Below are 11,556 nucleotides of genomic sequence, written 5' to 3'. Positions count from 1 at the left end.
TTTTATTAAACTGTGCAGACATTTTTTTTACAGTTTTCTTGTACTGCACCCGGCTCAGGTTTTGAATGTGCACACCGTAAAATCTGCAGTGCTTGATTCTCATTGGTTCGTCGCGGAATTCAGCAATCCAATATTTTTGTGTTTTCTGTGACAATTTTACACTTTAACATATTGGTTTTGTCTTTTGACTGAACAGGTGGTTTACAGACTCCTTGTTAAACCAGACGGAATGCATTTCTGTGGTCTGAAAGAAAGGAACAGCTGGCATAATTTCATCACGCACACCTGCTTCAGTCATGAGTAATTTACACGGTTTAATTGCGACCTGTTTGGAGAATAATGTAATAATAGATTGAGCTAACCCGTGTACATGATGTTATGCTCTTGTGTTTTTAAAAGCCGAACATTAGTCAGAGTTGGAGCAGAAATCAAAGACACGTCTGGGGATGAGATATCCCGTATCAGCGCTTTAAAAGGATGCAGAGGCCATTTGGGTCTTTACAGTTCTGTTTAATCTCCCCTGTACTTTGCTTGGTTCCAGGGGGCCGCTGCAGTCCTTAAAGAGAATGTTTTGAATTCTGAGCTTTAATGTTTGAGGTTATTGCTTAACGATTGCACTGCTGCTCACAGATGAAATGAGGTCGTGAAGATGAGGAGACTGTACAAATACATTTACATGTAGTTTCGTTACCACAGATAATATCGCTAAAGGTTAGTTTCCATTTTATTACCACTCATAAAATGTGTCCTCCCTACACTTTAGGCTTTGTAAATGGCAAAAATGAGGATGGAAAATGGAGTGGCCTGCCATTTATAGCAATTTATTTATATATAAATAATGTAGCCAATCAGAGACACCCTCAACCTGTTGGTCATTTTACACATTAAGGTTTGATGTCTTCAGGAGGAGGGGTTACAGAGGCCGTTGTGTGTAGATGAAATCATCTAAGACCATTAATGCAATAAAGTACATCAAATCCTTTTGCCAAGGTTATATTTATGTCCCTTTAATGTAAAACTGTTAAAAATACAAAATGATAACTTTTTTTATGGACGCCGTGCAGTATTAACTGAAGGTGAAAGTCAAATCCATTTATATATGGTTTATAAATGGAAATCTTCGAGGGAAAGAATGGGATTGGGTTCAAAACATCTTCAAAAAGGTTTCATAATTTTAAGAGACGAATAGTATAAATGACATATACTATATTATTTATAATATATTATTAAAACCTGTTGCTTGTTAGGTGTAAATATGAAAAATGTGAATTATTATTTTTTATAATTTATCGGTACGTTATATTTAGTTTTACTGTAAAAAATGTAAAACAAATGGGTTCAGAAAGTAAAATGACCCATATTATTTATACTTCTATGATAGAAGTCCCTAATAATTAACAATATGTAATATTGTTAATTATTCTTTTAAATCCTAAAAATAGGTGGGGTTTTTTTTAGCCACAAGTGACTCTTTACATTTGATAATATTTATTTCAAATTATTTCTTATTTTTAACCAGTTACTGTATATACACATCACGCTGTTCTTTTACATTTGATATTGTTTAATTCATTTCTATACCCTTATTTATTGCCATGTGTTACTGATGATGGTACTTTGTGTTTTAAGATTTGGCAGCAGTCTATATATGAAAAGTCCACTGGTGATTTTGGCACATACCTCTCCATTTTACCACCTTAATCTGGTTTCACTAAATCCTAATTCGCCACTCATAGCTCATTTCTACCTTTTGTCTTTTTAGTATTTATATTGTGTGTATAGCATGTGTGAGCTTGTGCATTATAAAGCAACAATGAAAGAAAAACCACATGCAGTATCACAGAAAATAAGTATAAACAAACAAAATATCTGGTGTCCAAGGTTATTTTGGGAACATAACGCACTCCTGTTTCATGACACTCTCTCTGTGATTTCCATGCAAACAGATGAAAGATAAGTACGGATAGATAGAAACAAAAGGATTAGAGCAGGGTGCTCAAACAGGTCGAGGTAGAGATGAATATACTGTCGGCTTACATTTGTGTATAATTTGTGTCTCTGCCAAGACATCGTCTCTCCTCCCCCTTCTGTTCTTCTCGTCTCTGCTCTTTCTCCGTTCTCATGTTGGCAGATTCCCGTAAGTAAGTCCTGGTAATGGGGAAAGACCTGACGAGTTTGTATATCTTCACGCTCATCTGCTGGAGGAAGGGAACTCCTGGTCTCACACACACAAGTCAGAAGTCCACATCTGAGGTAAGATCGCACGTCTTTGACAACTTCTCAAAGTCTCCATCACTGTGTTGAATAGTAAGTTAAATCTTCGGTGTAAAACGATTTGTTGAATTGTGTTTTGTTACAGATTGCATATTAGGTTCTTGAATAGTTAACATTTGTACATAAGATGGTCAATCTTAGTTTTTATGGTGGCAGACCGTTATATACAAAGTTTTATCAAACAGAAGCGTTTGATGTTTGCAGCGCTGGAGTTCACTTTGTATTTACGTCATTTGTTCTTTATGGAGTCATTGATTTTCCTTTGTTTCAAATTCATTTATTGTTATTTTCAATCCGTCCAAAACATCTAGAGGTCAATGCATATTAAGTCCAATATACGAAAGAATGCATTCCATTCAAACGTTTCCATGTACAAAAAGTGACAACTTTATATATACCGTAAAATATGGTACTTATAAGCACGTCTTAGAAATCCCTGTTGAACATCAAGATCTTGTCAGAAGAGTGCAGATCTGTTTACATGGAGCTGTGCCAGAGGTTCTGTTCTGATGCCGTCATGTGTTGACTTCTTACCTCTGTGCCTTCACTCTCCTGTCATGTGTCTGGACTGGGTCAAACGTACTGACGCGCAGAACTGATCCGGGGTCAGTTCCGGGTTCCCTTTCGGTGTATTTACTGTTGTGTTTCATAGGTTTCTGAAGAAACCAATGAAAGAGGCTGAGCGGAGGAAACACCAAAAGAAAGACAGACAGGCGGAATAAACATCTGATATGGAGGAGAATGAGAAAGCTGTCGATTTGGAAAGGGGAGTGTTGTAAGGTAAACACTTAAGCTCTTTTACATCACATATACACTGGGCTGTTCAAATATTTGGACATGTAAGCCACACTTATGTTAAGGTATAATGTTATTGCGAGGTTTATAAACACGTTCCGGTTGTCAAGCATTAGTGGAACACAAACAAATTCAATTCCTGAGAGGAATTGAATTCGGGGGGGTCAAAGTCCGACTGGAGATGCTGGCAATACTTTAATACGCAGCATCTTTCTCCATTGATGCTAAAAGATTTATTTATTCCCCCTAATGTTGTTTAATACCTGTATATGACTCTCTTTTCAATGAAACACAAAGAAGATATTTGGAGAAATGTCTTGGTGGTATTCAACAATGGAAGTCAATGGGGGCATATGTTTAGTTACCAACATTCTTCAAAAAATCTTTTATGTTCTGTAGAAGAAAGAAAGTCTTACAGGTTGGGAATGACATGAGGGTGAATAATGATTGAAAAAATCATTTTAGGGGAACTATCCCTTTAAGGCCTGTACGAACACACTTTATTTTTCATGAAATACAGCCGTGGAAAAAATGAATTTACTATTTATAGGCATGTGTTTGGATAAAATGGTCATTTTCGTCTCATTCTGTGAACTACTAACAACATTTATCCCTAATTTCGAACGAACATATTGTGATTTATATTTATTTGCAGAAAATGAAAATAACTGAAATGATGATCTGTATTTTTTCAGGCCTTCGATACTGCAAGTTCATGTTCACTTTTAAGCAACGCAACAGTAATAGGTCTACATGTATTTAGGAAAAGTAAAAAAAATACTTTTGATGTGATTTTACATTGCTGTTGGATGACTTTGTCAGGTTTGACTTTTGATTTTTGAACAGACACTGGTCTGGAATGACCACAATACATCTATAAAAGACTCAATAAAAACATTTGAATGGTCTCTGTTTTCAATATAAACTATGAAATAGTTGAGATCTAATTCTTGGTGACACGAGAATCAAAAACTCTTCTCAGCTTTTGTTTCCATCCAGAACGCATGTGTTTTTCAGTTTGACGTCACCCAGCGCTCGACACAGCCATGCGCAACTCAACGCTGTTGACCATCCTGGCGGCGGTGCTGCTGTATTTGGTGCTGGGAGCTCTGGTGTTCGGCTGGCTGGAGTCGTCCAGGGAGGAATGGGCCCACCGGGAGCTGCTGACCTCAAGAATGGCTTTTCTACAGAACCACAGCTGTGTCAATCCATACATTTTGACAGAGTTCACCGAGGTCATTATATATACACAGGAATACACTCTCATGCTCATGTAGACCCATGTGTCTTGTTTTGCAATACAGATATCTAAAAAGAAAACAGTCCAAAATGGTTTTCCCTCTTTACAAATCATTTAATTTCCTGTTAGATACGAGATTGCTTGTTTTTAAGCAAAGACTTAATTGTAATATTTTTGTTCAGAAAGCATGATTTAATATCTTGGCTCAGTTTCCTTGAAATGATATGCACCTTCATTTAAAGGTGGTGTGTCATTTTTTGGAGGATCTATTAAAATGCAATATAACATACATAACTATCTTCAGGTGTGTATAAAGACCTTACAAAATGAAGCATTATGTTTTTATGATCTTATAATGATCTTTTTCTATCTACACACACCGCGGCTCCTCTTACATGGAATTCACCATGTTGTTTCTACAGTAGCCCCACAGGGACAAACTGCACTACTGAGTGCATTTCTATATCCTTTGGCAAAGAATCGACATCTTTGTCCTGTGTCAGCCAATGTAATGCTTCGAAAGAGAGGGGTGATGGGTGGAGTGAGCCATTGGTTGCAATTTGCAACCTCACCGCTAGGTGTCGCAAAATTTCATAATCTTAAGACTTTTTTAGATTTGGAAAACAATACAAAAATATAAAAAAGTAAATTATGTTATTTATCATGTGTTTTTCATAATATAATACATTTAAATAATAACTTTCACAATCAGCTTAGCATGAAAGAGGGTTGTTTCCATTTATATTAATGCATCTGGCAGAAAAAGCCTTTATCCAATGCACTTCAAATTGTATTCAAGTTATACAGTTTTAAAGAAATTGCGATGCTTATGCAATGAGGTCCAGAAACAGGTTAAAATGTTTTCTACTTAATAGACCACTTTTGAGAATATACTGTATAGTAAATATGTGGCATTTACTGGGAAGCATTTCCAGACTTTTGAATCCCACATACAGAATGAAATAAAATATTTAACAAACATATTTTATGGCATATAAAAATAAAATGAAATAAATGAACGATCCGTGTTAAATTTCCTCTCCTCTCCTTTAGAAAGTGGTAGATGCCATTGAGGCGGGCGTTGATGTCAAAAGAACATCAAACTTCAGCAGCAGATGGGTGTTTTCCAACGCCTTCTTCTTCTGCGGTACCATCATCACAACTATTGGTGAGACTGGTGCACTTTTCCCTTCACAATGTCAGAAGGATTGAGAGCTTCATGATCTCCTCTCCTGTGGTCTTTAGGCTTTGGGAACATCTCACCCAAGACTGAAGGCGGTCAGTTGTTCTGTATATTTTATGCTCTGGTGGGGATCCCCATGTTTGGCATTCTGTTAGCAGGGGTTGGAGATCATTTGGGAACCCTGCTGCGGAGAGCCGTGGCAAAGATTGAGACTTTATTTCTGGTGAGTGGCTTCAGCTATGAGATTATTAGATTATCAATGATCTCTGATAATGTGGATAAAGGGAGGGAATAGTTAGTAATGGCATATCATATTAATTCAATTCATGGACCATGAAGAGACCTACAGTAGATAGCCTGTCTGTCCAATTTGGGTTTTGTGACTGTCAAGACTTAATTCTACCAATTTATGTTTGTTTTCTACCACAGCGCAAGGGCGTTAAACCCACCAGTGTCCGCGTAATCTCCGCTGTCTTCTCCATCTTGATTGGCTGTTTAATCTTCATCGCCGTGCCGACCATGGTGTTTCAGGAAGTGGAGAGCTGGAGTCTGTTGGAAGCAGGATATTTTGTGGTCATCACTCTGACAACGGTTGGTTTCGGGGACTATGTGACAGGTGCGCGAGACAGATGAAGTCTACCTACTTACATACGTGTAATTCTTATCAATTATTTAGTTACGATGTCACGTGGCAGTCTGATAATTGTGTTTAGGAGCTCAATATTGTATTACTGCAGGAAGTTTTGTGGTTATTGGATCCAGACAGCCATAGATTTGCAGTCATATATATCAACTAATTTTCCTTTTTTAAACCTTGACACTAATTGTTGTAAAATCTTCTGTAGCGGAAAACCAGAGCTGGGCAGCCTTCTGATAAACAGTCACATCTTGCACAGATTGAAGACCAAATAGTAAATACATTTTTCATTTTGTGGACATTTGTATCCAAAGTGACCCACAGTACATTTGAAGACTTCAGATGCAAAACCACTAAGATCTGTACTTCCTTTATGCCAATAAAGTGAAATAACTTTTAATGTAAACATCAGAGCCTGATGAAAATAATAATTGAAGAAACAAAATGACGGCTTTTGCAACACTTCATTTAGTGAAGAAAGAGTCTGCAATGATGTTGAAGGATTTCCATGGTAACCTAATCCTGTAACACACTTGCATTTGTTAGACATCACAAATATCGCTCCCTGGTGGTGGATGACAGGACACACACACACACACACTGTATATAATATATGTAAATTAATGTGTATATTATTATATTATACACATAGGCTATATTATTGTGTCTATATTATATTTTTATACTATACTATACTATACTATACTATACTATACTATACTATACTATACTATACTATACTATACTATACTATACTATACTATACTATATATACTACACTATATAAAATATTACACTAGACTAGACTACACTACACTACACTACACTAGACTACACTATATACAATATTACACTAGACTAGACTAGACTACACTACACTACACTAGACTACACTATATACAATATTACACTAGACTACACTAGACTAGACTACACTACACTACACTAGACTACACTATATACAATATTACACTAGACTACACTAGACTAGACTAGACTAGACTACACTAGACTAGACTACACTATATACAATATTACACTAGACTAGACTACACTACACTACACTACACTAGACTACACTATATACAATATTACACTAGACTACACTAGACTAGACTAGACTACACTACACTAGACTACACTATATACAATATTACACTAGACTACACTAGACTAGACTAGACTAGACTACACTAGACTAGACTACACTATATACAATATTACACTAGACTAGACTAGACTAGACTACACTAGACTAGACTACACTATATACAATATTACACTAGACTAGACTAGACTACACTACACTAGACTACACTATATACAATATTACACTAGACTAGTAAATATATATAAATATATATGCAGTTTCTGCTCAATGGTTATATATCATTGAATAACTGTAACTAATGCATAGCAATAGCAAACGTGAACTCACGTGATATTTTTCCAACTTTTTTTATTCTGCTACAACAGTAATGAAAGTTTCATCAATTCACAGTACAATAACAACAACAAAATGACCACAAGTAAATAATGGTGCTTGATCTTAAAAGTTGAATTGGTCCAAGGTTTTTTACCGATGTAGCCTACTTAGTGTGTGCTCTTTCAGAAAATGTACAGATTACCAGAATGGGATAAAGTATATTGCATAAAGTATATACAGTATAAGGCCCAACATTACAAATATATATTTTAATGTTTTTTTATATTGATCATATAAAACACACTTTTGTCTGGAAACAAAACCTTTTTCCGTTTTTAAATCCTTGGTGATGCCTTGTCCCATTGGTTTCTATTGTAGGCGCATCACTTTCAAAATGTTTTTTGTTTGAGAGACAAGTTGAAATGATTTTCTGTGGTAGTGGTCATGCCACAGAAGCTGTTCTTTGAACTGCTAGAAGATGTATTTATCCCAGAATAAGTTCCTGTACGGGGATAATGGTGACAGCTCATGGCTTCAATCTTTGCAGGGCTCAAACCAGCAATCTTCCAATTATTGCGGTTCGGAGCTTTGAAGCACTTGGCCACACGGCTCCTGTGAATTATTACAGATGTGAAATATTATTATATCTTTCCTCTACCCCAGAGAACAGAAGAGATGGCACGCCCCTGTATAAACCATTGGTGTGGTTGTGGATAGTGTTTGGTATGGCATATTTTGCATCCATCCTCACTATGATTGGAAACTGGTTGAGAGTTTTGTCTAAGAAGACTCGTGCAGAGGTGAGACACAGTGTTTGAACAGATAAAATATTTTAACACAAATGATGTGAAGGGATTTTAAGTCTGGGTGCTCTGCACAATACTTTGAAATAGAAGCCGGTATTTTTGCAAAGAAAAACTTCCAAGATCCATTTTTTTATTTATTTCTCTTTCAGATGGAGGAGCTGAGAGCTCATGCCACAGACTGGACTCAGAATATTCAGAACATGTCCATGGACTTCCGCATTCCCGTCCCACTCGATCTCAACGACCCCTTTCAGCTCCAGCGCAGACGCAGACGGAAGCGGCGTCGCCATCACCGCCACCCGAGGGTGAACGTGACGGGATCGGCCCACGGGATCGCTCTAAATGCCGCCCCTATCCGAGAAAACGGGCACCTGCTGGTTGTCTGGCCCGAATCTGAGTATACCCGAGCATCTGATATCAGGTCTGAAGCGATGTCCCAGTCCAGGTCATGCTCTAGATTAGACGCAAGATATGAAATGAGGCCAGGATCCAGGCTGACGGAGGGAGCCGGGTCGAGATCTATCTCACGGTTAGAACTGAAAATACCATCCAGACCTGGATCCAGGGCTGTTTCCGGGTCTCCTTCTGAATCCGGATCGGAATCGGCATCTGGATCGATCTCTGGGTCCGAGACGCCGTCTGGATCCTGGTCAGAATCTTACTCAAACTCCCGGAACTCAGACGAGCTGGAATCTGGAGACGAGGGCTCTCAGAGGTCACCGGGTAGTGTGCAGGACGTCTCTGTTCTTATGGTGTCCACCCGTTCACCACCTCAACCCTCCCTGCTGGACTTTTTCGGTGAGAACTTGGCATACATCGATGAGTCGTCAGACACTCTTAGCGACCGGGGGAAACCAGCCGGACCGAATCGCCCTCGTAAGCCAAAGAGGAAGAGCATGAGGAGACAAATTCCCCATTCGCATCCCATTGGACTACTAAGAGATATCAGTTGTGAAATACAGCCCCCGTCGCACTCTCCGACTCCTCCACCTCGAACCCCACCCAATACATGAGAGAAAACACTTATGACTAAGACATTTCTATGCTGTATTATAAAATACATTCTGTTCGTGTAGCTCATTTGGTTGTGTTGGGAACGTAAACGGCATGGGTTCGAATCCCAGGGAACACACACACTTATATGTAAAAGCGTCTACCAAATGCAAAAATATAAATATAAAATTGACTAGCTGGTTTATGGACGACTAGTCGACCCACGTGGCGGATCATTTCACCAAGTGTTCTCGATCAAACGTACTCCTCCAATCAGCTGTTTTATTTGCTGGAGACAAGTCAAACATCCAAGTTGTCGTCTCATAATTGCTGTAGTTATAAAGAAAGCGGAGTTGTTAATTCACAGTTAAAAGATGCCAAACATCTGTGATAGAGCGGTAGTCTAGTCCGTTTTAGACACATACATGAGCTGTTGGCTCACAGGAACATGGGTTCGAGTCTGACCCAGGTCATGTCCCGATTCCACACCCCATCTCTTACCCTCATGTTCCTGTCTGCCTCCACTGTCCTATGGATAAAAGTAAAACAAAAAGATGCAAATCAACTTATGATATGTGTGTAAATATAGCATTCGGGAAATACAGAGAGTTAAGGAGATTTCTAGATTTAGTCTTGAAATCTTGTTCACTGTGTTTTTTTATTTAGGCAAACTCAAGTTCACTGTATGTGGTATCAAGTCTTGAACCAGTATATTGTGCCTTTAACTCACAGATGTTAAGTTATTTTGTTATGTGACTTTTTTTGCATTTATCATCCCCCCTTATTACTGCATTATGTAGTGTTTGTTGAGTAAAGAAAGTGCTATACCGATTCAAATATCCAGTTCTTTATTTATCTTTGCATTTTAAACAGAGACAGTTGCTGCGTCCCAATTCACCTACTTATGTAAGTATTTATTAATTCATTATTTATGTCATATGAAATGTTTTCTGTATACTTACATTTATTAATTTAGCGACGCATCTTTTCTTTAATTTTATGAATGCCGTGGAGCATCACTAAACAACGCCCTCTTGCGGTGAGCCGTTAATTCACACTTCGAATTTTCACCGGAAACAGTAGACCATCCGGGTACTTTGGGAATACTCATTTAGCATACTATGATTTGGGACGTTATAATTTTATTTTCGAATACTATTTAGGACGGATAGGCGGGTGTAGTTTGAGGATCCAATGGTTTAGTCACGAGTAATACGTTTCATTGGTTAAATATTTGTATGATATTCAGGGCCGGTACTGAGCTGGCTGGACTGGGGGGCAATCATATGTTCTGGTTGGGCAGATATTCATAGTTCATTACATTGCATGTGATTCAATTGACAGATCATTATTTAATATATCATACAAATAAGTATCTATTAAGAATTTAATTTTTTATTACTTTTTTGTCAGCTGGATATGTTTGGAGGGGCCAAAGAAAAAGCTAGAGGGGCAAGAGACGATTCTTCTTATTAAAGTTACGTAGGGCCCTGCACCACCAGGGGGCCCCTTGACAACCGAAATAAAAACACTATTGTAAAAAAGACGCAAATTTTTAACGTTCTGATTCAACTTTAGAGGAATCGTTTGGAAATGTCCTTTTTAAAACTTTATGTATTTACTGTGACATGCTCTGATATCATGCATTGGGCAGCAGGTAATGACAAGTGCGTGATGTGCGTCTTTATATGACCATGGCTTTAAACGGAATAACTGTCTTGGGCGGAAAAAACGCCAACAACACGAAGCATAAGAACAAGGAGGCTCGTGTTTTTGTACTATTTTAAAGTCTTGATTTAATCTTTGCTACAATTCGGTATTTTTTTAAGTAACCAAAGTAACACACATTTATACTCGTTTCTAACTTCAGTAGCATTTAAATAAAGTGACTTACAGCACGAAACCAGCTGTACAATGTTCAAATGGGTGTCAGCTCTAATGCACATTTGATATTTTTTATTTATTACAATAAACTGTCAAATCATATTAAATTATTGAATCTATTTTAAATCCTTCCACTGTATAGGCACACACAAAAGATATACGACTATTTTAAGCTCAATAGCATTTACAGGGAATGACTTACACAGGCCCGAAACCAACTACAGTGAGTCTCCGCTATAATGCACACCACTGCAACACACTGCATTTGGTTTGCCCATGATAATATGTCATTTTTAGTTTAGGCCATCTCATTTAGAG

The 11,556-nt window shown here is 37.7% G+C and overlaps 1 protein-coding gene across 4 annotated transcripts; it reads left to right on the top strand.

Annotated features, from left to right (window-relative positions):
- The first annotated feature begins 1,918 nt into the window (after nucleotides 1–1,918).
- On the top strand, nucleotides 1,919–11,341 carry kcnk4a (potassium channel, subfamily K, member 4a). Of its 4 annotated transcripts, none has more exons than XM_079480137.1 (8): nucleotides 1,919–2,253; nucleotides 2,927–3,054; nucleotides 4,069–4,304; nucleotides 5,363–5,477; nucleotides 5,555–5,715; nucleotides 5,922–6,108; nucleotides 8,219–8,355; nucleotides 8,511–11,341. In XM_079480137.1, exons 3-8 carry the CDS (start codon nucleotides 4,116–4,118, stop codon nucleotides 9,372–9,374), a joined length of 1,653 nt encoding a protein of 550 aa, XP_079336263.1. In that variant the 5' UTR covers nucleotides 1,919–2,253; nucleotides 2,927–3,054; nucleotides 4,069–4,115; the 3' UTR covers nucleotides 9,375–11,341. The 4 variants fall into 4 exon arrangements, with proteins under 4 accessions (XP_079336263.1, XP_079336261.1, XP_079336264.1 ...); XM_079480138.1 differs by having other exon boundaries at nucleotides 2,137–2,253; nucleotides 4,087–4,304; nucleotides 8,511–10,182; XM_079480136.1 differs by having other exon boundaries at nucleotides 2,137–2,253; nucleotides 4,052–4,304; nucleotides 8,511–10,182.
- The last annotated feature ends 215 nt before the right edge of the window (nucleotides 11,342–11,556 follow it).

This window comes from Barbatula barbatula (genome assembly GCF_947034865.1).
Source record: "Barbatula barbatula genome assembly, chromosome: 18".
NCBI lineage: Eukaryota > Metazoa > Chordata > Actinopteri > Cypriniformes > Nemacheilidae > Barbatula > Barbatula barbatula.
The sequence above is the reverse complement of the archived record's forward strand: the minus strand, read 5'-3'. Positions and strand labels throughout refer to the sequence as shown.

Excerpts from the sequence above, each read along its gene's own strand:
- kcnk4a (XM_079480137.1), top strand. The coding sequence starts at position 4,116 with ATGCGCAACTCAACGCTGTTGACCATCCTGGCGGCGGTGCTGCTGTAT. Across the intron at positions 5,716-5,921 it reads AGATTGAGACTTTATTTCTG|CGCAAGGGCGTTAAACCCAC; the intron begins GTGAGTGGCTTC and ends TTTCTACCACAG. Across the intron at positions 8,356-8,510 it reads CTAAGAAGACTCGTGCAGAG|ATGGAGGAGCTGAGAGCTCA; the intron begins GTGAGACACAGT and ends TTTCTCTTTCAG.